A 27402-nucleotide genomic window follows, 5' to 3' on the forward strand; every position below is an offset into this window, starting at 1 on the left:
CGAAATGTGATTTTTTCTTGGTTTCATTCGATATCATCAAAATTTTAAAAAAATGTTAAAACATGAAATATTACAATAGATAAATTTTGATAACAACAAAAGTGTCGCCTGCTTGAATTAAACTGCCCCATTCATGATTCCTCACGCGTCATAGTTTCCACCAAATTGAGACACACATACAACCCCCAGAAAAAAAACATCAATTCCGCTCAGTTTTATTTACAAACTTGCCATCTATGCTTTTCGCTCAACATTCTCTACATTGGGCACGACCCTTTCGTCGCAGACACCTAGCTATGGTTTGTGTTGGTAACTGCTGCAGAGCTTTTTTTTTCTCTTCATCAACTGCTTACCTACCATTCGCTGACTTTGGTCTCACCAACATCTTCCTCAATTCAATCGAGTTTAGTTAGTTCGAAGACGAAGACTATCGTTTGGTCTGATGGTCGTCCATATCGAAGTAGTCGTCGTCGTCGTCGTCATTACTAATTCTTGCGCCTCCTTGGATGGACTACAAAGGAAACTCTCGAGTGTGGTGTGATTGGATATTTGTCTATTTGAAAATTTTGCAAACTCTGGAAAGCTTAGGAACTAAAGCTATCGTATATTTTTTGAAGAAAACAGCGATAGTATATGGTGACTCAGACACAGAGAAAATAATTCTGTAAAACTGTGTGGTTCGATTTTCTCTGTCTGGCTGCCTTAGCTATCTGCGAAAAAAAAAACGATACGAACTCAGAGAAGTGCGAAAAAAAAGCGAAATGGTTCGGAATGCGTAATATTTTTCGCTGCTTCGCACTTCCTTTGTGTGAAAATGGAAGATTACGGAGCGTGAAAATTAAATTTTCGAACTCTGCTAACAGTGTCGTCTGCCACTGCTCCGGATGATCTCTCTTTTGAGATATTCTGGGGTAATTGGTGATTTTATCGATCCAGGTCACGCAGGGCTGGATATTTGGAGTTGTTGTAAGTCGATAATTTTTTTGATCTTTTTTTTTCTGTGAAATTGTGTCTGTGATTCGAAAGGCCATAATAAAGCAATAGAACCAGCGTCAAAGGAGAGGTTTGAAACCTCCGGGTGATTGTGCAAGAAGTAGGAAAAGTCAGTGTACAGCGCAAGAGAAAACTTTCTATGAACAGTGCAGAAGAAGGGGAAGAAGTGAACAAGGGAGAGAGACTAACAACACAGCGAGAAAAAGTAGAACGTAAACAAAAACATAAAAACCATAATAACACAAAGAAAGGGTCTAAGCTCTTGTGTTTTTGTGCATCTGCGGGATAGATAACAAACAAAAGAAACAACAAATAGGATCGTCAAACACGAGAGACGAGAGAACGAAACAACGTGGTGTGCGTGAGTTGGAGAAACGAAGCTTTGACGACGGTGCCATCTAGTAGGCAGTGGGTGGCATTAGTCCATTTTTTTTTGTCATCGCAGGTGGAGTTTTGACGTTTGGACACACCAATACATCCGAATTGGAGCAAGGTCGTTTCGTTCCTGGAAAACAGATAGTGAGCTCGTTTCATATGCAGTTTTTGGTGCGTGTGTGCGCGAGATTGGAATTGCATCTCGTGAGTAGAACCAATTTCAAACTCGGGAAGGAAGAAGAAGCGTCCAATCAAAGCAGTGTGTAAAGTTACTACTAGTACAGTTACATGCGCGTATTCGTGCGTAACTTCTATGGTGCAGTTGTTTGTGGAGTAAACACCAATACCATCGAACGCTGATCAGCTGTGAAGTAGTAGAGTGTGTATATTTTTCTAGCTGCCAGGCCAGCAGTCAGTGTAGATCGCAGTAACCGTGGACGTCGTTGTCGCAATTTCTGTCATCAGAAGCGTAGTATTTTCAACACAGCGTTAGAAGCAGCCAGCGAAGGGAAATAGGAGGAGTAAAATCAGCAGCAGTTTAGCACAGCGAGCTGCAGTAGCAAACAACTCGCAATAGAGGTATAGTATTAGTAACAAGAGCAAAAGTATTATTGCATATGGCTGCAGTAGGAGCAATTGATACCTCTCTGTCTTTATTTTCGTTGTTTTGATCATCGCGACGTTTTAGAAAGTGACGGGACGGATCGAGTAAAAGTAGCCTACTACGCGTATTCACGACGGGGACTACGGTCTGGGATTTCATCTTCTTTTGCTGTTGAGGTAAGTAGGCTTTGCCATTTTCCTAGTTTCCACCTTGCTAGCCCAAATGTTATCCGAAAAGGCCAAACCCCGGAAATCGAAACCGAGAATGGGGGCCATTTTTGCATTATTATGCTCCGATGTGGTGCAATTTTTCACTTTTGCTTTTGCATTGTCTATTCGCGAAGGTCTGACCGTCTGACGACGACGACGTCGCTTGGCACCAGCACATAATCGACCGACCTGTGTAAATCGATTTTTAGTTAGATTTGTCGAACTCGGAGTCTAAAGGAATGAGTTGGATTTTTCCTCCTTCCGAAATTGCATTAGGTGTGATGCATTGCACAAAGTGCATAATTTTTTGCCTCTTGATGTCTGCTTGTCTGTCGGTTGTTGTTGCTAGCTTATCATCTGCTCTCCTATTCCCATCATCCTTGAGGCGATGCGTTCGGAGTCGTCGTTTGGGAAGGGAACGTTCAAAAATTACGTCCAACATTTGGGGGAGGGGGGGGGGGGGGGTCTAGAAAAGTGTGACAGTACGTGTATTGGGTATAGGGAAATTGCGTGACAGAGGGGGGAGGGGGGGTCTAGAAATCCCGAAAAACGATGGACGTAATTTTTGAATCTTCCCGAAGCTCTTTGTCTGTCTCGACTCTCGAACGTCGACGAACTATAGTCTCGCAGACCGCAGTTCAGTAGTCAGTATCGTAGTGCAAGGGCGAGACTGCGTCTATCTGCCTTGGAGTTGTTGTTACATTTGCTCAGCGATTAAATGAACATTAAAAGTATTAGTATTAAGCTCATCTATCGAAAAGACTTGTTTTGATCAGAAGGTTGTTTACTTAAGAAGTACAGTCAACCCTAACTTATACATATAAGGGTTTGTCCATAAACTACGTAGACTCGAAAGGGGGAGGGGGGGTCCATACAAATTTCGAAATTTTTGTGTGAACAAAAGTCTACGAGGGGGTTCTCAAATGGCCAAAAGTGTATCTATGTAGTTTATGGACAGCGCCTAATATTGAATTGGAAAAACTAGTACAGTTTCAGGTGTCATTACTTGATTTTTTGATTGCTCGAATTTACTGCATCCTGCTCTTGCCCTTTCGTAAGCAAATGGGTAAGAGCAGGATGAAGCAACTTTGACCATGTTCAACCTACTTCATTGAACAGGACTACAGGTATACCTCGATTTAGTGGACCCTCGATTATATAGACCCTCGATTTTATGTACTTCGATTTCATGTACATTAGGGTGGCCCACACTTATATGAAAAACAAAAATTTCAAAAAATGTCAAGTCTTACCTCCTAAATCTGTTGTTTTGGACTCCCAGAAGCTGCGTTCAAAATTTGAGCAAAATCGGTTGAGCCTAAGGGGGCGCTCAAATCGCTTGAAGTTTGTATGGGAAAACTTGGCCAAATGTATGCAGAAATTTTAAGTTTTCGAATTTTGCCGCTAGGTGACGCTGTAAGCGTTCAATAATCAAACCCTTTGGCATTATTGTAGGTGACTATATGCCAAACAACAGTCCGCGAAGTGATCCGACGGCTGTGAAAAAAGTTATACCCTAGGCAAGGTGAGGCAAAGTTTTGAGATTTCATTATTGATATTATTCCTTTACATGTATTGGAAAAATAACAATAAAGTTTATCCCCATTTTACCTAGGGTATATTTTTTTTCCCAGACGTTGGATCACTTTGCGGTCTTCGACAAAGTTGTTTGGCATATAGTCATCTACAATAATACCAAAGGGTTTGATTATTGAACGCTAACAGCGCCACCTAGCGGCAAAATTCGAAAACTTAAAATTTCTGCATACATTTGGCCAAGTTTTCCCATACAAACTTCAAGCGATTTGAGCGCCCCCTTAGGCTCAACCGATTTTGCTCAAATTTTGAACGTAGCTTCTGGGAGTCCAAAACAACTGATTGAGGAGGTAAGACTTGGCATTTTCCGAAATTTTTGTTTTTCATATAAGTGTGGGCCACCTTAATGTACATACATTTTACCTCGATTTTATGTACATTTTTTCAATGTTAAAATTTCTATGCAATTCAGTATCATAATTTTAATTTTATAATACTCATTTCAATATCATAATGCCCTACGTTTCCGCACTGGTTCATTATGCAACACAAACGAGTTGCATAATGAAAAATAGTTGCATAATGTTTATTGTGCAACTCATTTGGGTTGCATTATGAACATTATGCAACTCAAATGAGTGCTATAATGAAAAAATCATTGCATAAAATTTTGTATTCAACTCGTTGCAAAACTCGCTTTTTTTCAGCACTCTTCTTATTTATTCAACTCGGCAAGCCTCGTTGAATAAATGTACGACTCTTGCTGAAAAAATCATCTTTTTGCAACTCGTTGCATAAATAACTATTAATATACAATCAGTTAAAAACTTACAGTTTGCATTATGATGTTTTATATTGCAGGGGTTTTCAGCATTTTGACACGTGGAGCACTTCATATCAATAAATTGTTTTGTTGAGCACCTATAATAGCGCTTAGTTTCATTTATTCACCTTAATCTCATACTTCCCTTTTTGACTTAATTTTTTATAAATATCTTTCGCTTTGTCGCAATGTTCTTTTAGTTTTAGTAGTACAAGCTTACCTTTCGATAAAAGTTCTATATGTGACTTTTTAGTGCCGACTGCTCGCCTTATAATAACTAAAACTTAAAACAAGTAATGATAAACAGATTCTTAAATAATTATAACATTGCAGAACGCCATTAATTTAGAAATAGCAGCGCGTAATCAATCGTTTTATCAACGGAGTACACAAGTGATGTCGCAAAATTTCAAATAATCGATTTATCTGTAATCGATTATGCATATGTCTTGTCGATTACCGGTATCGATTATTCGGCTATAATTAATCGATTAGTCCTAATAATCGATTATATTTTCATAGTGTTTTCTCCAAATCTTAACACAGTATAATATATATGCAACGAATAGCCGCGATTTAGCTGTATTTACCTGATTCAGAAGCACGAGGAATAGATAGGACAGGCATCCTTTAGGAGGACATGTCCCCTTTTTTTCCTTCCATGTTCTACTGTCCTCCCTCAGGCCTTGAATGTCTTCCTTTACCGATTAACCGACGCTTTATTAATGGTTTCTGATAACTGGATTTAAATATTTAAATACATTAAAACAATGATTGAAACACTAAACTTTTTCGTAGATTCTAAAATTTAGGAAAAAAAAATCCCTAGTATTGCTACTGTTAAAGCAAAACTTCCGCTACGCAACTGTGATCGACTAAGTGAAATGCTAAAACGAAAATCTAGCGACTGGACTTCGAACCTCGACGCCCTTGGGTATTCTTCGATGATTTAGAATTTAGATATTAACACTGCGACAGTTATATTTAAAAGAGATCTATTTCATATTCGTGAGTATCTTAGGGGCTGTTCATAAACCACGTAGACTAAAATTTGGCCATCTCAGACCCCCCCTCCCCCCTCGTAGACATTTGTCCATACAAAAATTTTGAAATTTGTATGGAGCGTAGACTTTGGTCAGACCCCCCCCCCCTCCCCCCAAAAAGTCTACGTGGTTTATGAACGGCCCCTTATATACTAAATAGTAAACAATACAATTAGTTGAAAGTATTGGTATTCTTTAGTATTCAAGTTCAACCTTCACAAACCAAATATTATTATTGCTATAAAAAGAGATTAGACCAATTTCTAACAAGATTTTTCCATAAACAGCTACTAAATTTCTCAAGAAACCGATGCTTGAAACAATTTCAACAGCGTCGTGAGGAGTGTTTTTGAAATTAGTTGAAAATGTTCAGGATGCTCGATTTTGAACCAGGATTGATTTAATTTTCTCAAAGTACTGAGTTTGAATTTTCTCCATTTTTCCTTCAACTGGATTCCGAAAAGTATTTGAAATTGTGTTGAGTGTGGATAATTTTCCAAAATATTGAAAATATGAATTTGCGGTGCAAGTTAAGGGAAGGATGAAACATGATCGATGAGATTTAAATTATCTTATGACAACTAAAATACCGTGTCATTAATTGGCTCGGTAGCTTAGTTGGAAAAGCACTTGTCTAGCGAATAAGGGTCGTGAGTTCAAATCTCACCTGAGCTGTGGATTTTTTTCGGAATTTCACTAATAATTTGTCCATCTTTTTCATGTATATATATATATATATATATATATATATATATATATATATATATATATATATATATATATATATATATATATATATATATATATATATATATATATATATATACAGGGTGTTAGGTTCCTGAGTGCAAACTTTTTAAAGGGTGATAGAGGACCATAAATGGAGAAAAAAATTGTTCTACGCATATGGTCAAATCTCAACCGTTACGTAGTTATTGAACTTCCCATGTTTATGACTCTTTTTGCCTTAACTGACAATAACTTGAAAATGGTCAAACTTATCGAAGCTTTTTTACCCTTATTCGAAAGATTATTGAATTTTCTAACAAATGGCATCTTTGAATCGATTGGTTTAGTTAAATAACTAAGTTTTCTAGAGCAAAATAGCTAAAAATAGTGAATTTTTATTGGTTTTTGTCAATTATCTTTGAAATATGCGTAATAAATTAAATTTCTTTCTTCGGCAAAGTTTTGGCTCCTGTTACACTCTACAATTCGTTCTTTGACACTAAACTTCTAGCTCTTATCGTTTTCTTGCAATTTTGATTTAAATATGCGGCACAATGCGCAAAAAAGTGCTTTCCATGACAGTTGCAAATTTATGATCTGAAATGCGATGTTAAAATCAAAATTGCAACAAAACGGTAAGAGATAGAAGTTTGGTGTCAAAGAACAAATTGTAGAGTGTAACAGGAGCCAAAACTTTGCCGAAGAAAGAATTTTAATTTATTACGCATGTTTCAAAGATAATTGACAAAAACCAATAAAAATTCACTATTTTTAGCTATTTTGCTCTAGAAAACTTAGTTATTTAACTAAACCAATCGATTCAAAGATGCCATTTGTTAGAAAATTCAATAATCTTTCGAATAAGGGTAAAAAAGCTTCGATAAGTTTGACTATTTTCAAGTTATTGCCAGTTAGGGTAATGAGAGTCATAAACATGGGAAGTTCAATAACTACGTAACGATTGAGATTTGACCATATGCGTAGAACAATTTTTGTCTCCATTTATGGTCCTCTATCACCCTTTAAAAAGTTTGCACTCAGGAACCTAACACCCTGTATATATATATATATATATATATAAATATATATATATATATATATATATATATATATATATATATATATATATATATATATATATATATATATATATAGTTCATTAAAATATCATAAATTGAACATGTTCCGAAAATTTTGGAAATGTGTGCATGAGTGAGTAAGCAACAGACCGCCAGCAGAAGAACGCACTAAGGGGATTCAAGTGGCCAACAATCGAAAATTGACTTTATTCAATTTGAGATTCAGGTTCGGTAGTTGAAAGTAGACCACTTGGGCCAGTAAACCCTAGAATATTAGTTTGAAAATTCCTAAACTTATCAAGATATTGGCAGCAGAATGAGACCATTGCCAATATTTGGTAAAACTAATGAAATCTTCAACTTCGCATATCTTCGGCTTAAATGATAAATGTTAAACTTATAAGGTAGTTTCTAAAAGCTTGCTTATAAACCTTTCGAATGACGTATCAGACGTAGAAATGTTGATTTTAAAACTGTTAAATGATGCCACATTAAAAATATCAAATTTTTCCCATACAAACCGTTCCATACAAAAAAGTTTCGCTGAGTTTTGCTTCGGGATTACTTCTATGTCGTTGTTTAGGATCCTTGGGAGACATTGAAATCAAATTTAGCTGCTACTAGCTGCTATTCTGCAATTCCCTGGGCAAAGGCACAACCTTGTGATCAGCTTGATTGCTGTCAGGTCGCGGGGCTTAAATGTATCTTTACTCTACAGAGAAAGATGCACACTCGTGGTGCCAACAAGAACCGATACTTTTCGTGATCTAACAAAGAAGCGTCACGGTTCTTTTTTGTTGTTTTTTGATATATTTGATTTCTATTTGCAGGAAGGAAGTTGATACTCAATTTGTCCTTCTATTTTTGAATTTATTATTAACCAAGCTTTCAATATTGAAGACAACAAGAACAAGAATCACAAGAAGAACTAGCATAAACGGTTCACTGAAAATCAAGCACCATATCGCCAAGTTTGTTCATTTTGTGTGAAAATACGCAAAGGTAAATAACGTTGACCATTTAACTAACAACCCATTCTTTCACAGCTAAATACGCAAAATCAATCTCCCACCTTTCCTCATCCTTAAGGCCACGCAAAACTTAAAAGCCGCATGGCTAAAGAGGTTGCAATGCCTACTCCCAAATTCCACGGTGTATTATGGACAATGTGAGCTCTTGGACTTGCATTGGAGACTTGGCCCCTTGACCCCCTTGTGCATCAATAAAATAAAATAAAATAAAATAAAGACCGAAGGCCGAATAATTCCCAAAAGAAATTTCCGAATATATTTCCAAAGGAATCGACATATATTTTTGGCCACCCGTTTGTATGGAGCCGCCCCATAGTGCGTTGATAATAGCAGAATAGCAGAAATTCCATACATTGAAAGCTAAAAATCTGCCAATGACCGGTGAGATTTTTTTACGACGTTTTTTGAAATAACGCGGTTTTTTACGCGGTACCATCACCGTCTTAAAAAAAAACTTCAGTGCAACTGAGACCGATACATAGCAGCACTGATCCCTTCACAAACTTTTGTACCCTCCAATACGTAACCGAACAATGTTTTAGCAAGTTTTGTATGTCATAGATAATGTCTATTATTTTCTATAATCACTCAAACAAATATGAAAATAACAAATGTTTTGTATTCTCCATTTTTTCCCATCAGCTTGAATGTTAAAACGAACTCAAAATTGCTTACGTTCGGGAGACGCACGGCTCTTCTGCAAGGTCCTCCTCGTCCTCAGAAGAAGACCTCAATGAACGACGAGCAACGGTACCGAGCACGAGCAGCAGCACGAGCCACCATCATCCGCACCACAGCCAGCAGCAGCAGCAACAGCAGAATCAACCAAGTCAGCGCCAGAATCACCAATCGCCTTCGAAGCGCCTGCGTCCCTCGACCTCATCCGGGTCCCATTCCTCGCCATCGTCGTCTTCATCCCCGTCATCATCCGCAGCAGTAAATCCGCAACGTAGCCAGACCCAGTCGTTCGGTGCGAGGCCAGATTCGGAAGTGGATCACAAGGAGGACAAACTGAGCCGGCGGCAGCACCGACATCGAGAGCACCGAGAAGACCAGGACAAGGAAAAATCCAACCACCACCAACAGCAGCAGCGTAGAAAGTCCCAGCGGCGCCGGAAGCACTCCCTCACCCCCGAGGAGGAAGCGGGTAAACCGGGTCGAGGTGAGTTGCAGAACAAGGCTAGCATAATGTTGTAATAGATAACATATTCTGAAGTCATGTCATTAAACAATTGTGCTGCCCATAACGGCATATTTGTAATTGTAACATTTGCATTTTTTGCTGATATTGACAAAGACCTAAATGATGGTATCCAAAGAGGGCCGTCATTTGTCAAGTTATGGCGATTTTTCAAAGATTGACATGAAAACGAATTTTCAAGCTTCAAATAACGTTTTCTCAAGTCCTCCTTTTTATAGGACTGTTATGCGAATGGGGGCAGTATTAGATGATGAATTCTAAATACTCATTTGCAATTCTCTTTCAGCCGGAAAGTCCCTCCCAGGGGACGCCGACAGGGGAGAAGGGCTCGAGGACAAAGAGGAGGAGGAGGAATCCTTTGCCAGTCCGCAGAGCAAAAGACGAAAAATGTTGAACGACAACAACAATCTGAACGGGACGATGCCCACTGCCTCCCCGATGGATTCATCGACCTCGTACGACATGAATGGCCACAACAACAACAACGGTCAACAGCAGGACGGCGGTGAGATCAACAACGACGTTGTGGCCACCAACGGGGAATCCTCCGCCCACCGAAAAGTGGTTAAGCTCGATAAGACTAACCAGGAGATTGTCCGGCTGATCGGACAGCACCTGAAAAACATTGGACTGGAGAGAAGCGCTGAGGCTCTGATGCAGGAATCCGGCTGTTGTCTGGAGCATCCGTCTGCGACGAAATTCCGCAAGCACGTCCTGTCCGGCGACTGGACCAAGGCCGATCACGATCTCCAAGAACTGCAGACCATGGTCGATCCGAAGGCGGATCGGGCCGGAATGAGCGAAATGAAGTTTCTGCTGCTGGAGCAGAAGTACTTGGAATTTCTCGAGGAGGGCCGGCCCATTGATGCTTTGCATGTGCTCCGCAATGAGTTGACTCCGTTACAACACAATACACCCCGGGTCCATCAGCTGTCGTCGTACATGATGTGCACCAACAATCAGGTGAGAGTCGATCCTAAAGGAGAACTTTGAATATTTTTTTTTTATCTTTCCCAAAATTCAAATAACATTATATACTACTTACCTTGATACCTTGATGGCTACAGCGTAACTTTACTTCGGAGCCAAACGTATAGTAGAGTTCCATCTTTGTCCGTCTTGGACGATGTTCCTCCAGTTTCCCCCGAACGATTAGGGTCTCCATGTCTTCGTTAACCGCGTGCAAGTGGCTACGTAAAAAGCCCTATTTGCAGCCGCAGCTACAATACATACATACATACATTTATTTTCTCAACATCACATTTAAGATAAGATATAATCAACAATAGTACGCTACAATGCATACGGTTTATAGCTGCCGCTCTCCATCCTCGGTCACTCCCAATGCTCGCAAGGTCACGCTCCACCTGGTCCGCCCATCGTGCTCTCTGCGCTCCACGCCTTCTTGTACCAACCGGATCAGTTGCAAACATCAACTTTGCAGGGTTTGTCCGGCATTCTTACAACATACCCTGTCCACCGTATCCTTCCGTCTTTGACCACCTGCTGGATACTGGGCTCGCCGTAGAGTGCAGTGAGCTCGTGGTTCATCCTTCTCCGCCCTTCGGTTCAGAAAGGGGTATGGGCGCGTTCTGCCAACTTGGTCGAGGCAGATTTCTTGTGAGAACAAGTTGCATACGGACATTCAAAAGTGCCTGAACGAAAGATGCTACTTGTGAGGATCACTTGAAGATCGGATGGAAGATCATTCTTTTTTTTTTAGAATATTCGCGTTCGTCTATTTGTTGGTGGGGGCTGGCTCACCAACACTTCCGGTCCGCTTTAGTGCTTTATGCATCATTGTGGCCAGGTGTTGTTCTAGTTTTTCCAGCTGTATTGTAAAGCATGAGCGGTGATCCTTGGCATTCTTGTGTAAATTGGGGTACTCGGAATGTTGATCGATCACCGATTATTGCTGGCAGATGCAGTGGAAAGTTTGTCTTAATACGTATCAATCGTCTCTGACAAACGAGAAAAACTGACCTCACTGATTACCTGTCTCTGAGCCAAATTTGGAATAGAGTCTTCAGTCTCCGATTAATCGCTTCATGTTGGATGGAGGATTTTAATCCAATGGGTTACATAGCCGCTATCCGAATGAAGAGAGTAATGTTCCGCGTAATATATCACAAATCAAAAGAGGTGCGGTACATTACGTGGAGCGGATATACTGAATTGGGTACCAGACCAAGTCCCTGCTGGGTGGCACGAAATAGGTGAGCCATAGACAATAGAATCGTCAATGTCGTAGGGCATAGTATGTGACTATTGTCGAAACAACACTATTTTTGGTCATTGTCCAACCAAGATCATAAGCGGCGTCTACTTACACTAAGCGCATAACTATGTTAGGGTCAAGATTAGGATGAAATCATTGGTAAAATATGATAACACTTTTTAGTTTGTGTAGTTAGTTGAACTAGAGTTAACTTTTTATTGAGACATTTTCTGTAGGTTTATTCTGGATTACAATACATTAGCTGTCCTTTAACTGAATTATTTTATAACAGTAAACAACTTTATTCCTTCTTGATAAAAGATGTATTAACAAAAGCATTTCAATGTGGACAAAGTATTGCCAAACTATACATCTGATCAGATATTTTTCCGGTGTTAAATTTGGGGTGGAGAGTTAAACACTTACGTAAAATAGTTTTAAAATGTCAGACAAACATCACATGAGCACAGCTACCAATGAACCAAACCTTCTCTACTGTTTTCTCATTTTGCCGCTTCCTATCCTCAATTGAACTTATCTGACACTAGTTAGGACTGTCTGTGAAAGATCCGGGTTTCTAATTCTGTGTAGGACTTGTTAAAACGGGATGCCTGATATGTACTGCGGACAAATGGGCTGGAAGTACCGTGAGGTCGCCATTCACCGCTCATTTAACAGCATTTTCGTAAAGTATATGACATTAAAAATCGATGTTTGTGAATATTGCATTTTAATTTACGTTAACAACTCAACCATTATGTTGTTATTATAGAAAAAATATAAAACGATTGTAAAATATGTTTACAATCGAAAACATAAAAATTCAAATGTGTCATCACTTGGCTCCTATTACCGCTCATGCATCCATTCACCGCTCATAAGGGATCCATTCACCGCTCACTCGATTATTTTTTCATGGAATCACAGAAACTATGCATTTATAAAAACAAAATAACTTTTATTTACCAAAGTATTGATAATTAATGACGTTCAGTTCATCCTGTTTTGTCAAAATGGAATCTTTAACGGGTTTTACCTGTTGGATGGTTTTTCCACTGTTTGCCCTGAGCAGTTCCCATGTTGTCCTGCAGCGCAGTGTGAGAAATATGTTTTGAGAACGTGATTTCAGGTACACCCATATAAAAGCTTGGTGAAACGAAAGTTTTTTAATGTGGCAGCATGTTACATTCACTTTTGTTACGATACTTTACTAACATTTGATCATTTTTGTATGATTGACCCAAAATGAGCGGTGAATGGGGCATGAGCGGTGAATGGCGACCTCACGGTACTGAGCAATCACAATTACTGTCGTAATAATCATATTAAATGCATGCTTTTCTACTTACATCCCGAACGTCGCCAACCGGCAAAGAGGACATGACGAAAAAACGCGAGCTGGCCCTAACAAAACTAGAAAGGCGATGAAAATGCAACGATATGGAAACAAAATAGATGAGAAATTATAGACCAAATCAAAATCTATGAACATATCGCTAATGTTCTTTATCATTCTTTCTTTTTCTCGTTTCAGCAACAAAATCGAAACTTCTCTACTATCTCTTCATTTTCTGCCTCTTCCCATCCTATTCCCACATCTTCTTATATCCTCTACCCCATCTATTGAATGTATCTGACACTTGTTGGGACTGGTAACGCCAGCGCCTGCCTGTGGAAGATCCCGGTGTGCTAATTCGGTGTAGGACATGTTAACGGGGGAGGCTTAGTAGGTCCACATCTGCCTACAAGCAGATGGGCTGACAGTTGTCGGCCTGGGTGTGGACTGAGCAATTACAATTACAAATTACAATATTCGCGTTCGTCTATTTGTTGCTCTTCGTGTTCGTATATTTTAAGTTTCATCTTCAACTGAGTTTGATGAACGCTGCTAGTCAGCAGGGATGATCTTCGCATCTGCATCCGTTGAACCATTCTGAATGGCCGTCGTGAAAGTATCACCAAAAGCGCTACTAACATTTCTTTTATATTTTCATGTATCTGAGTATCATGAGTGATAGCAGTGAAAAATGAAAGTAATGCAGTACGACGGTGGTGCGATGCAGGTTAAAAATATCGCTGGAGATGAGTGTTGTTTGTACTCAGCCATGTCTAAGACGTGCTCCGAAGTCTCAGGAAAGGAAGCATGCATAAAGCACTAATCTACAAAAGCCCGGGAAAAAGTTGACAGACCTTATTTTACGTGGAAATCCAGCGGTAGACAAGAGGTGGATATGGACGGATGTTCGTTGGAATTGGGAGGACATTGGTAATGACAGCCGAATTTAAGAAAGCGACGAAGCGATTGTAGCAGGAGATAGTGAAGTTGGACTACGAAGACGATTTGCTAGAAACCGCAGACAGCAAATGACATAGGTTTATCGTATTTCGATGGAGATGGCGATGAGGACGAAGCAGCATTCCAAGAACATAACCAAAATTTAATCACAACTACCTACCACAAAAAAACAACACGATCGAACGAAAACAGGAAAGAGCAACCCAGCAAAACCAGTATGTATGTTCAAAACGCTTACCCCAAATAAGCGACCCAAAGGTAAATTACGTTGACCATTTAACTAACAACACATTCCCTTACAGCTCAATACACCACATCGATTTCCCACCTTTCCCAATCCTTAAGGCCACGCAAAACTTAAAAGTCGCAGAGCTAAAGAGGTTGCTATGCCTACTCCCAAATTCAAAGGTGTATTATGGACAATGCAAGTTTTCGGACTTGCATTGGAGACTTGGCCCTATGACCCCCTTGTGCATCAATAAAATAAAATAAAATAAATGTCCATGTCGTCCGCAAAGCACCCCTCCGGTAGCTGTTCGATCCGGACTATTAAATAGTCAGTGGAGGCAGGTGGCCAACTTTTCCGGGCCCATCTTGATGAGTTCCGCTCCGATACCATCCTTATCAGCAGACTTATTCTTCTTGAGCTACTTACTGGATAGCATCCTTAACTTCTCTCAATCTAGGAGTTGGCTCGTTGTTGTTCCCTGCTGTCATTTCTCCCGCTGCCTTGAACCTCTCTGTCTGTGTTCTCCGTACCATTCAGGTGTTCGTCGTAGTGATGTTTCCACCTTTCGATCACCTCACGTCCGTCCATCAAGATGCTCCCGTCCTTATCCCTGCACATTTCGACTCGCGCCACGAAACCTTTGCGGGATGCGTTGAGCTCCTGGTAGAACTTCTGTATTTCTTATGAACGATACAGCAGTACCATTTGTTCACATTCCGCTTCTTTCCAGAAGAGACGGGTCTGCTGTTTCCGCGTTCTTTTATATCGCTCCACGTTCTGCCGTGTCCCGTGCTGCAGCATGACCGCCCTCGCGGTGTTCTTCTTTTCCAAAAGCTCTCTACACTCATCGTTGAACCAATCGTTCCTTCGGCTTCGTTGGTCTCCGCTGCGTTGTTGATGGCTGCTTTCATCGTACTCCAGTAGTCCTCGAGAAGTAGGGGCTTCATGGAGCTCGTCCTCGTCCGGCAACGCTGCCTCGAGATTCTGCGCGTATGTGGTGGCGACATCCGGTTGCGTCAGTCGCTCCAGATTATACCGAGGCGGCCGTCGGTGCCGTATGTTGTTGATCATGGAGAGTTTTTGGCGCATTTTTACCATCACCAGGTAGTGATCTGAGTCGATGTTAGCGTCACGATAGGTCCTGACGACGATAATGTCAGAGACGTGCCGTCCGTCAATCAGGACGTGGTCTATTTAGGATTCTGTCTGCTGCTGTGATCTCTAGGTGTAACGATAGGGAGGCTATGTTGGAAAAGATGCTACGTATGGCCATATTTTTAATCTTTGGATGCGGCGAAATCGATAAGTCGTAGGCCGTTTTCGTTCGTTCGGGCCTTGATCCTCAACCTGCACATTCTTTCGTCGATTGGCCACCAACCGATCACGCGCTTCTGCATGTAGCCCATCACTATAAAAACTGTTCCCAGCTCACGTGTGTTGCCGCATTGCTGGTAGATGGTATGATTACCTCTAAACGTTCGCATCATAGATCCTGTCCAACACACCTCCTGCAACGCTACAAGGTTGAACCCGCGGTCCTTCAGTAGATCGGCAAGTATGCGGGTGCTCACGATGATGTTGAGAGATCTGCTGTTCCACGTACCGAGCTTCCAATCGCATTATCGCAAGTCCCTTTTCGTCGCTGTGGTCGTCGCCATTGGTATCGGTTCGCATTCTTCTCTTGTTGAGTATTCGTTGCTTGTTTTTTACGGCCGGCTCGCAGGGCCTAACACCAGCCCCCCGTCCTTGTCTGCAAACTGCATACTACCAAAGTTCCCACTGGGGTTGGTTACCCAATCTTCCCTAAGGTTGCTCGTATCCCAGCCGGTTCCAACTAGGAGATAGGGATCGGAGTTGTTTGGCAGGGAGCTAGGGCTGTGCATCCTGACCGTTTATCGGTATCGGCGAAACACAATTCATCTCATATCGGTATCGGCGATATATCGGATTCGACATTATCGATATCGTATCGATATCCGATAACTTCATTAAACCCTGGGCTTGGATTATATCTTCCAGGAAGCTTTGAATTCAGGCATGTGGCCGATGTGCTTTGCAGTAATGATTGGAATAGCTGAATGTATAATCAATGGCAAACAATTCTGTAAAAATCAGATCTTCAATTCATCTGATATAGTTATACTGATCATGCTGCTGCATAGTACATCGAACATTTGTCGAAGTCATTTATGTGCCGGGAAAATATAATTCCAAGTTGGTGAGAATATTACAAACTGAGGGAGGATAATAGGCCCAGTCAGACCCCTGAATGGGCAATGTGGGTTAGTGTATGGGAATGCCTTTGAAGGTTTGTAATATTCTCCGAGGCTTTCGAAATCCAACAGGGCGCGTCCCCGGGTTGCGGATAGGGGGAAAAGGGAGATTTTTCGCATTTGTACTGTAATCAGCCAATGTGATATTATCTTCTATGGTGTTGTAGTGCGAATAAATGATCTCATTCTATGGGAATTCGAACCTTATAATTTTATTGCTTATCAACTTCAATTTTCTATGCTTGACAAGGTTTTGAAGACAAACATGAGATGAGAGAATTGCCTAATAGGAAAGTCACATCAGCAAAGCTTTTACATATGCAAATGCTATCCATGGGGTCATGTCTAGCATTTAATATGTATGGCAATGACTGATTCTTACCTAGTAGGGGTACTACAAGACCACGCGGACAATTCGATTAAAGGCTTAATTGGGAATAATATATTTTCCAGAACTGAAGAGACATTTTTTCCGGGGTGACTGGCGAGTCGGAGAGTATAGAAGTTTCCGTTTGTTGGACAAAATAAACAATCGGGCGCTTTTTCTTTCTATGACTTGTTTGGCATTTTGTGGATTATTGTTTTTTGGTTTTGGAAGGTACGCGATTCACTATTGAGCTTTAAAATTATTTTGCATCTGAATAGCATTGATATTGTCAAGTCTGTACCAACACCATAATCCCACACCAAAATACCCTTTTCCTATCCCATGGCGTTTATGTGGTCAGCAAAGACTATTCAGCCATTACCCCTCCTTATCATCGGCTTTGGACTGACTTGCGCTCTCATTGCCCCACCAAATGCTGCAAAATGAAAATGAAAATGAAAATGATATCCGATAACTTCATTAAAAGGAAGTTCACAAAAAATGACGAATTTTTGTGTCATTTGTATAATAAATGTGCTTCAAATGAACATTTGGAGTTGATGTTGCTGCGTAAATGGTGAAACTAACAAAAACTTATTACAAAGTCTGACCTAATAATCAAATTAGTCGTAAATATCGGGAATAATAAGCATTTATCGGTATCATTTTATATCGGTTTGAGCAATATCGGATATCGTATCGATAAATTTGATCCGATAATATCGATATTATCGATAAATGCACAGCCCTACAGGGAGCAGAAGGACCTTGAGAAGGTCGGATTCGCTGTGCCAGCCTTTACCGTACCATTTTCTAGAATATGTCTAGGATCAGGGTAATCATCTGATCCATCGTTCATCTACCCTCGCCTAAAGCAGACAGGTCTCAGTCTTTTGAACAAGACAACCTGCGCATATCATTCCGATTCATACTTTCTCGCGCTTCAGCTATCAATCCCTTCTCGTGCTGTCGTTTCTTGCTGTGGTGGACCTGTTTCTCTGCTGCTCTGGTTGATCCTGGTACAGGACTGTAACTTTTGACTCCTAGCGACACTCTTGGGCATGTTACTAATCAAGATCATTTTCGACCACTTCACTCTTCCAGGAACTCTACCAACGCGCCAACTGGGACGGCAAGGGCGTCAAGTCCCGCACCCGGCTGATGGACCGTCTTCAGTCGTACCTCCCGGCAACGGTCATGTTGCCCCCAAGACGCCTACGCACTCTGCTGGCCCAGTCGGTGGAGATGCAAACCGAACGCTGCCAATGTCACGATATGGCCTGGAGTACCAACATAGACAACGTGTCGCTGCTGGTCGACCACAACTGCTCGTCCGAGGGCTTCCCGATGCAGGCCCTGCACGTACTGAATGACCACTCGGACGAGGTTTGGTTCTGTAAGTTCTCACCAAATGGCCTGCGGTTGGCCACCGGGTCCAAGGACAATACGGTCATCGTTTGGGAAGTGGATCCCGTCAAGCTGATCCTGAAGAACAAGCGGACCTTTGATGGACACACGTATGGGGTGTCGTTCATTGCCTGGAGTCCGGACTCGAAGTACTTCATCGTATGCGGTCCGGAGGATTGTCCGGATCTGTGGATTTGGGATGTCGAACAGGAGAAACTGATCACAAAAGTGTCCCACTCGACGGACGACAGTTTGACGTGTGCCGCTTTCAATAAGGACGGAACCCGGTTCGTCACCGGTGGCACCCGTGGCCAGTTCTATCTGGTAGATCTCGACGGAACGGTTCACGACAATTGGGAGGGCGTTCGGGTGAACGGACTGGCGTTCCGTTCGGATAACAAAACTATTCTAGCTGCCGACACACACTACCGAATACGGGGTTACAGTTTCGACAACCCCCGGACCGACTACAACGTCGTCCAGGAGCAGTGTCCCATTATGACGTTCTCGGTCAACTCGGCGGACCGGTTGGCCCTGCTGAACATTTCCTCCCAGGGCCTGCATTTATGGGATCTCCAGGACAAGTGTCTGGTTCGTCGCTTCCAGGGCGTAACCCAGGGCAACTACACGATCTATTCCTGCTTCGGGGGCGTCAACGAGAGTTTCGTGGCCAGTGGCAGCGAGGACAACAAAGTCTACATCTGGCACATCCGCCGGGAGGAACCGCTGGCCACGCTGGTGGGTCATACGCGGACCGTGAACTGCGTCAGTTGGAACCCGGTGTATCCGTCCCTGTTGGCATCGGCCTCGGATGACGGGACGGTGCGGATCTGGGGACCGAAGCAGCCCCAGTTAGCCTGGGCCGCCAGCAGTAACAACGGTGATAGCGCGTCGATCGCGTCCACCAGCTCCACGGCTTCGTCCTCGTCGACGGCATCGTCGGCCTCGTCCGGCACGAATAACGATCTTATATCGAACTCATCATGGAATATCACATAATATTAGGTAAGTGGTGCTTAACATAATGCTAAGGAGATATCTTACAGACAAGCAGACATATAACATAGATCAAATTGGGATCAAATTCATTTACACTAATAGATCATTGACAGTTTTTTTATGCAATCAGTTGCAAAATGATGATTTTTACAGCACGAGTCATACATTTATTCAACGACGCCGATTTCAGGGGTTTCACAAGGTTTCAGGTGCGAAACATGGGGTCCGAGGGGGTATTAGGGGTATTTCGAAGGCATTTCAGGAGGTTACAGAAGGTTTTCGGCTGATTTCAGAGATGTCACAGAGGCGTTTTCAAGAGTTTCGGAGGGCTACTGGGGGTTCCTCTGTAGCGTCTCTAAATTGCACCGACAATCCTTCGAAACTTCCTGAAATGCCATCTCCCTAGTAGACCTGTGCGCCGACTATATTTTGCTCGTCGGTGTTCGTTAGGAATTCCTTCAGAAGTTCCCTAAGCTATTTCAACAGGAGTTCGCTCAGTTATCCTTCCAGAAGTCCCCTTAGAGATTCTTTCCGGAGGATTTATAAATGTCTCCTGGAGATCCATCAAGAATTCCGTAAGAAATTTCCTCAGGAACTCCTGCAGGAGGTCTTTAGTAATTAGTCTAGTAGTTCCGCAGGGATTTCTTCCTAAGTTCCTTTATAGAAATTCCTACTGGAGTTCGTACAGAAATTAATCTAGGAGTTCCTTCATAGATTCCTCCAGAAGTTTCAGAGATTCTTACAGATGTTTCTTCAGAGATTCCTCCTGAATTTCATCAGGGATTCCTACAAAAGTTGCTTCAGAAACCTCTCCAGGAGTTCTTTCAGAGAATCTTATAGGAGGAGCCAAGGATACCTCCAGGAGAATTCAGGGATTCCCCCAAAAGTTTATTCAGGGATTCCTATATAAGAGTTCCTTAGGGGTTTCCTCGAGAAGATCCTTTAGGGATTTTTATAGAAGTTGTTCCTGGGATTGCTTCTGTTTTTTTCTTCAGATTGGTGATTTAGATTGAGATTTCTCAAGGAGGACTCACGGATGTCCTCCAATAAGACCTCCAATAATTTCCTTAGGATTATAATCAGGCATATCTCCAGGATATTCTTGAGGGATCTTTCATGGAGTTTCTACAAGTATTCCTCCAGGATTTCCACCTGGAATTCCTCCTGCACATCCATCCCCCTACCTGGAAAGATTCTTTTTGGGAGATTCCGCTGAGAATCCTTCGAGGATACCGCCTGGAAATCCTTCAGAGATTCCTACCGGAATTCCATCAGGAATAGCCACTGGAATTTTAGCAGGGATTTCTTCTGTAATTTCTTCGAAGACCTGGACTTCCTTCAGGCGTTCCCCTGAGCTTTCTTCGAGGATTCCTCCTGGAATTTCTTCGTGAATTTCTCCTGGAATTCTTTCGGGGATTCTTCTTGGAATTCCTTCGGGGATTCTTCCAAGATTTTCTTTCGGGGTTTCCTCCTAGACTTCTTTCGAGGATTCCTCCTGAAATTCTTTCGGTGATTCGTGCTCATGTTCCGCCGTAAATTCCTTTTAGAATTCCTTCGGAGATTCCTCATTGAATTCTTTAGGGGATCCCTAAAGATTCCGGGGATTTCTCCTGAATTCTTTAGGGGATTCCTCCTGGAATTAAATAGAGGATTACTTTTGGACTTCCTTCGAGAATTCCTCCTAAAATTTCTTCGGGGATTCCTCCTAATATTCCGTCGAGGGCTCCTCCTGAAATTTCTACGGGAACTCCTCCTGGAATTTCTTCGGAGTTTCCTTTTGGAACTCCTTTGGTGATTCCTTTTCGAATTTCTTCCTCTGGGAATTCCTCATGGAATTCTTTCGGGGATTGTTCCTAGAATTACTTTGGGGTTTCCTTCTGGAATTCCTTCAGTGATTCATCCTAGAATTCCTTCGGGAATTTCTCCTGGAATTCTTCCGGGGATTCCTCTTGGAATAGCTTCGGTGATTCCTCTGGATATTTTCCGTTGATTCCTCTAAGCTATCTAAGAGGGGAATTCTTTCTCGGATTTTTTTTTTCTGGAATTCTGGAATCCTCGAAGGAAGTCCAGGAGAAAGCCCCGAAGGAACTCTAGAAGGAATTCCCGAAGGAATTCCTGGAGGAATCGAAGAAATTCGAAGAAGAATCACCAAAGGAATTCCAAGATGAAACTCCGCAGGAATTCTAGGAGAAATCCCCAACGGTATATCAGAGGAATCCCCGAAGGAATTTTGGGAGGAATCCTCGAAGGAAGTCCAGTAGAAATCCCCGAATGAACTCTAGAAGGAATCCCCGAAAGAATTCTAGGAAGAATCTCCGAAAGAATTGCAGGAGGAATCCCCGAAGGAATTCCAGGAGAAAATTACGACGGAGTATCAAGAAAATCCCCGAAATAATTTCTGTAGGAATCCATGAAGGAACTCCACGAGAAATCCTCGGATAAATTCCATGAGGAACCTTTGAAATAATTCTAGGAGAAATCCCCTCAGGAATTCCAGAAAAAAAAATCCGAGAAAGAATCCCCAAAAGGCTATCTAAGAGGAATCAACGAAAAATATTCAGAGGAATCACCGAAGCTATTCCAAGAGGAATCCCCGGAAGAATTCCAGGAGAAATTCCCGAAGGAATTCTAGGATGAATCACTGAAGGAATTCCAGAAGGAAACCCCGAAGGAATTCTAGGAGCAATCCCCGAAAGAATTCCATGAGGAATTCCCAGAGAAAGAAATTCGAAGAGGAATCACCAAAGGAGTTCCAAGAGGAAACTCCGAAGAAATTCCAGGAGGAGTTCCCGTAGAAATTTTAGGAGGAGTCCCCGACGAAATATCAGGAGGAATCCCCGAAGAAATTTTAGGAGGAATTCTCGAAGGAAGTCCAGAAGTTATCCTCTATTTAATTCCAGGAGGAATCCCCGGAATCTTTGGGGATCCCCTAAATAATTCAATGAGGAATCTCCGAAGGAATTCTAAAAGGAATCTACGGCGGAATATGAGCACGAATCTCCGAAAGAATTTCTGGAGGAATCCTCGAAAGAAGTCTAGGAGGAAACCCCGAAAGAAAATCTTGGAGGAATCCCCTAAGGAATTCCAAGAGGAATCCTCGAAAGAATTCCAGGAGAAATTCACGAAGGAATTCCAGGAGGCATCCTCGAAGAAAGCTCAGGGGAACGCCTGAAGGAACTCCAGGGGGAATCTCCGGAGAAATTACAGAAGAAATCCCTGCTAGAATTCCAGTGGTAATTCCTGATGGAATTCCGGTAGGAATCTCTGAAGGATTTCCAGGCGGTATCCTCGAAGGATTCTCAGCGGAATCTCCCAAAGAGAATCTTTCCGGGAGGGGGATGGATTTGCAGGAGGTATCTCCTGAAGAGTTCCTAGAGGAATTCCAGATGAAAATCTTGGATGAATACTTGTAGAAACTCCATGAAAGATCCCTCAAGAATATCTTGGAGATATGCCTGATTATAATCCTAAGGAAATTATTGGAGGTCTTATTGGAGGACATCCGTGAGTCCTCCTGGAAAAATCTCAATCTCAATCTATAATCTGGAAAAAAACAGGAGCGATCCCAGGAAGAACTTCTGTAAGAATCCCTAAAGGAACTTCTCGAGAAAACCCCTAAGGATATCCTGAAAGAATCTGAGAAGGAACTCTTATATAGGAACCTGAGTAAACATTTGGGGCAATCCCTGAATTCTCCTGGAGGTATCCTTGGATCCTCCTATAAAATTCTCTGAAGGAACTCCTGGAGAGGTTTCTGAAGCAACTGTTGTAGGAATCCCTGATGAAATTCAGGAGGAATCTCTGAAGAAACATCTGTAAGAATCTCTGAAACTTCTGGACAAATCTTTAAAGGAACTCCTAGATTAATTTCTGTACGAACTCCAGTAGGAATTTCAAAAGGAATTTAAGAAGAAATCCCCGCGGAACTACTAGACTAATTACTAAAGACCTCCTGCAGGAGTTTCTGAGGAAATTTCTTACGGAATTCTTGATGGATCTCCAGGAAACATTTATAAATCCTCCGGAAAGAATCTCCAAAGGGCAGACGCGCCAACTTGGTCAAATTATTGGGGGTGCAAAGCCTGATTTTTCTGATTTTTTGTATGGAAAAATTGAAAAATCGTCAAGTATTGGGGGGACAAAACCATGCTTGCCTCCCCCTAAGTTGGCGCCTATGCTAAAGGGACTTCTGGAAGGATACCTGAGCGAACTCCTGGTGAAAAAGCTTAGGGAACTTCTGAAGGAATTCCTAATAAACACCTGGAGGCATCCCTGAATCCTCCCGGAGTTATTAGGGAGATCCCTGAACGAACGCCTGGAGAGATCACCGAAGGAACTTCTGGAGCAATCCTTGAAAGAATCTCTGAAAATTTGTCATGAGGCAACCCGAAGTAATTCCAAGAGGACTTCCAGAAAGAATTTCAGGAGGGATTCTTGAAGAAATTCCAGTAGGGATGCTTGATGAAACTCCCGGAATGATCCCTGAAGGATCTCCCTGGGCAGTCACCTCAGAACGTCAGGAGAAATCCCTTGTTGGAACTCTAGAGGGATTTCTGAAGGATCTCTTAGAGGATTCCTTTCTTAGATTCCGAATCTCTGAGAAAGCTCCTGGACCAGTTCCCAAGGAAACTCCTGTAGGAATTCCTGTAGGAATTCCTGAAGTAATATAAGAAGCAATCCCTGAAGGAACTCTCAGACCAATATCTGAAGAGTTTTGTATTTGAATGGATTGAAATAATGAACACCCTGAAATTCCATTTGAATTTCTTCAGAAGTTCTCAATGAGAGTCTTGTGCAGAAACGTTTGTCGTCGGCGGCGGCGTGGCGCGGCGGCGCACAGGTCTACGCCCCCAGAACCCCCTCGGACACATGTGATGCACCTGGGACCTTCTGAGACCCAAGAAAATGTCTATGTAACGCTTCTGTAACGGCTTTGTAATGCCTCGTCTTTGTAACGGCTCTGAAACCCGAAACCCCGTTCAGAAATTGAACTCCCCTGAAACATCCTTCCCTCCCACCAAATGCCTGTGTAACCTCCCTGAAACACCCCTAGAATCCCACCTGAAATCACATCCACTAGTTTTTTCACATCTACTGTAACTTGACTTTTATTCCGCGGATTTTTTTTTCAATAACGCGGTTTTTACGACGTTTTTTTATAAATAACGCATTTATTTTTACGCGGTACCATTACCGTCGTGAAAAAAAACTTCAGTGTAGCTCATTCACCAAAATTAACGATTACCATAATTTACCTTCTATTCTAGATTGGGCAGCACGTGGACCCCCTTTGCCCCCTTTTCCCCGAGTAGTGAACGTGTTAAGCATTATTATTATATTCGGTTCAACAATATATTAGTGAACACTAAATTAAGCAAAGTAATTTAGCGGTAATATAAGGATGAAGAGAAGATGTAGAAGAAGTAAGAAAATTCAAACGAAAAAATGATAAAATGAACGTAACAATAAAAATCAGAAACGCGAAAATGAGAAACTATTAGCAGAACACAAACACACACATAGACATAGAGAGAGAGAGAGAGAGGATACAAGCAGAAATGACATGAATATGCAATATGCTCTAGTGACAGATCATAATCGAACCACCTCGTTTGGTAGAAAGAAGATAAATCATCACATAAAAAAAGCTTGTAAGAGGGCAAACCCCAACCCTATTAGAGATCAAACTAATCAAACAGCAACAACAACAACAACAACAGCAGAAACACAATAACAAATTGGTATATTCGCTGCAATATTGATATTTAAATTAACCCGGTAGGAGTGGAAATGCAGTGGGACGGTTATGTGATGATGGTGATGGATCAAAGCAAAGTGTGTTTGATGTTTTCCGAGTCTTTCGCTGTTCAAATCGATAAGAAATTGATGACTTCTTAAGGGTACGAATCTACGTGGCACGAGGAAGATTTGTGCGACTCAGAGTAGGAGTATTGGTGGACTTGTTGTTATATTTTTTCTGTTTTTTTTTTTTTATTATTTTGTTTGGTTCTCGTTCAGACCAATTCATGAAATTTGAGCAGAATGAACTCAAGAGAATGTTTTAATCTTTTAGCAAGTACCTAGATCAAAAGCAAAAGAAGTCAAAAATACGAATTTAAAAACGTTCGCATTCGGTGGTTTCATTAGAAAAGTTTCTCCCACGTTTGTTTTATTTTCGATAAAAAAAAATTAAAGAACTATTTACCTTTCAGTTTTAGAGGTGTGGAAAGAGGTGAATTGTAATTGCAATATGTTGGAGACAAAACCGAGAAAAGGTTACGTTCTATTTGTGAAGTAGATATGAAATCAGTACGAAGTTATGTAGAACATTGAACAGTGGGTAAACCGTGATGACAGCCTGGTAAAAATCTGTATCTTCTATTGAGTGCAGGTTCTAAAACTTTTGTTCTCCTATCTGTAATTGATGCTCTTCATGGGGTAATCACTATTTTTCTTTAAACAGACAAAAATTGTGTTGTTATGATGACGTTGCATCGACACGGATTAGTTTTCTATAAAATGAAGTGTGTCATACATCCTCGTAATGTGCTGTGTAATATAAACTCTTACAAAAAGTCGCCTTCCTAAAGAATGAACCTTCATTGTTTCGTATTGATTTTGAAGACCGATTTTTTCCATGTCCGCGGTCCCCACGAGAATCTATTTATACACATTTTTCACTTTCATTCATACGCAATGAATCACTTATGAAAGCAAATAAAAAAAAAACAGAAGTGTTCAACAAGATTAGAGCAAAAGTACATATATTTTTAGTTGATGAATTATATTTTTAATTTATACACAAAACAGAGGCAAACGTTTGCACCTTTTGTTTGCAATTTTTTTTTGTCGATTTTTCTCACCCACAAAAACAAATCAATCATGCGGAAGCCGAGTGTTCTTAGTGAATTATTTATCTTGTTCATTCGCTTTTGTGGTATTTTTTGCAATTGTTTTGTCCCGTTTTCAAATTATTTCTCACTTTACTTTTGGTATAATAGTGTCTGGCATTTTTTTTTTCTTTATCAAAAAGAGAGTACAGTTAGGATGGCAAGGAGTGTTGGTTGAAGTGGAAGCAATATTGCTTTGTACTTTGAATCTAGTTGTAAGCGCTGAGAAACGAAGAAACGAAGGCGGACGAAGGAGATGGAAAGCAGTACAGTAGTAGCAAGAAAAGAGTAATGTGGATTGTGTATTTTACTGAATAAACTTTTAAGCAAAACCGATTTGGGATTTAACGATAGCAAGAAAAGGCAGAGTCAATTACTTTAATAGATATTTGAAAGAACGGCCAATGTTTCCGATGTTATGGAGTCTCAGTCTCTGATACCGGAAACGAATCTATCAAGTTGCTGAAGATCACGAGGATACACGAAGATAGATCGTGCTATAAAACAAAAGCCGACGGCAATGGAGCAGAAGAAGAGATCCTTGTAATAGTAGGTGTCCGGCCATTTGGGCGAATGTCGTTTGACCGAGTTATAATCAAAAGAATTCGGAGGATGTTTTTGACCTTCTAACTGCACCAATATGACCATCAGAAATGTTTTCTTCTTGTAATCATAAGCTATTCTATCTAGTTTTGCCATTCAAGGATTAGTTGGCATTGAAATTGCCAGATTTTTCCTTCTTTGAATCATAGGCTGTTCTTTCTAGTTACACTAATACGGAAAACAGTGACGTGGTCCATGTGAATGAATAAGTTCATCATTTATTTCTCGGCCAAACGGCATTCGGCTAAATGACCCGGATTACGGTTCCGCTATCGCTAAACCACAGAATCAGAGAGAATCAAATTTCAGCAGATTAAAGAAAACGCTTCGAACACTAAACGGCGATCACGAATCATATTGGGAAATCATTAAGGTGATATGGGACGCCGTGTTGTTTTTCCTATCTTCCCTCTATTTCTAACGATTTGCCTCGCGATTTTGAAGATGGTAATCTCAATTTCTATCGCACTGAAGTGGCAAAAAACAATCAGCATGTG

The 27402-nt window shown here is 41.3% G+C and overlaps 2 protein-coding genes across 7 annotated transcripts; both read left to right on the top strand.

Annotated features, from left to right (window-relative positions):
- The first annotated feature begins 382 nt into the window (after positions 1-382).
- LOC109418899 (WD repeat-containing protein 26 homolog) lies at positions 383-26664 on the top strand. Of its 6 annotated transcripts, none has more exons than XM_062853932.1 (8): positions 383-535; positions 1027-1572; positions 1766-1947; positions 2057-2148; positions 9065-9584; positions 9910-10586; positions 18111-19418; positions 24680-26664. In XM_062853932.1, exons 6-7 carry the CDS (start codon positions 10011-10013, stop codon positions 19410-19412), a joined length of 1878 nt encoding a protein of 625 aa, XP_062709916.1. In that variant the 5' UTR covers positions 383-535; positions 1027-1572; positions 1766-1947; positions 2057-2148; positions 9065-9584; positions 9910-10010; the 3' UTR covers positions 19413-19418; positions 24680-26664. The 6 variants fall into 6 exon arrangements, with proteins under 6 accessions (XP_062709916.1, XP_029733556.1, XP_029733558.1 ...); XM_029877696.2 differs by having other exon boundaries at positions 1027-1354; positions 1439-1947; XM_029877698.2 differs by having other exon boundaries at positions 1027-1350; positions 1439-1947.
- LOC115255811 (myb-like protein Q) lies at positions 8797-9619 on the top strand. Its single transcript, XM_062848629.1, has 2 exons — positions 8797-8803; positions 9144-9619. The coding sequence occupies exons 1-2, from the start codon at positions 8797-8799 to the stop codon at positions 9617-9619; spliced, it is 483 nt and encodes a 160-aa protein (XP_062704613.1).
- Positions 26665-27402: the final 738 nt, after the last annotated feature.

The sequence above is a fragment of the Aedes albopictus genome, chromosome 2, assembly GCF_035046485.1.
Source record: "Aedes albopictus strain Foshan chromosome 2, AalbF5, whole genome shotgun sequence".
Classification (NCBI taxonomy): Eukaryota; Metazoa; Arthropoda; class Insecta; order Diptera; family Culicidae; genus Aedes; species Aedes albopictus.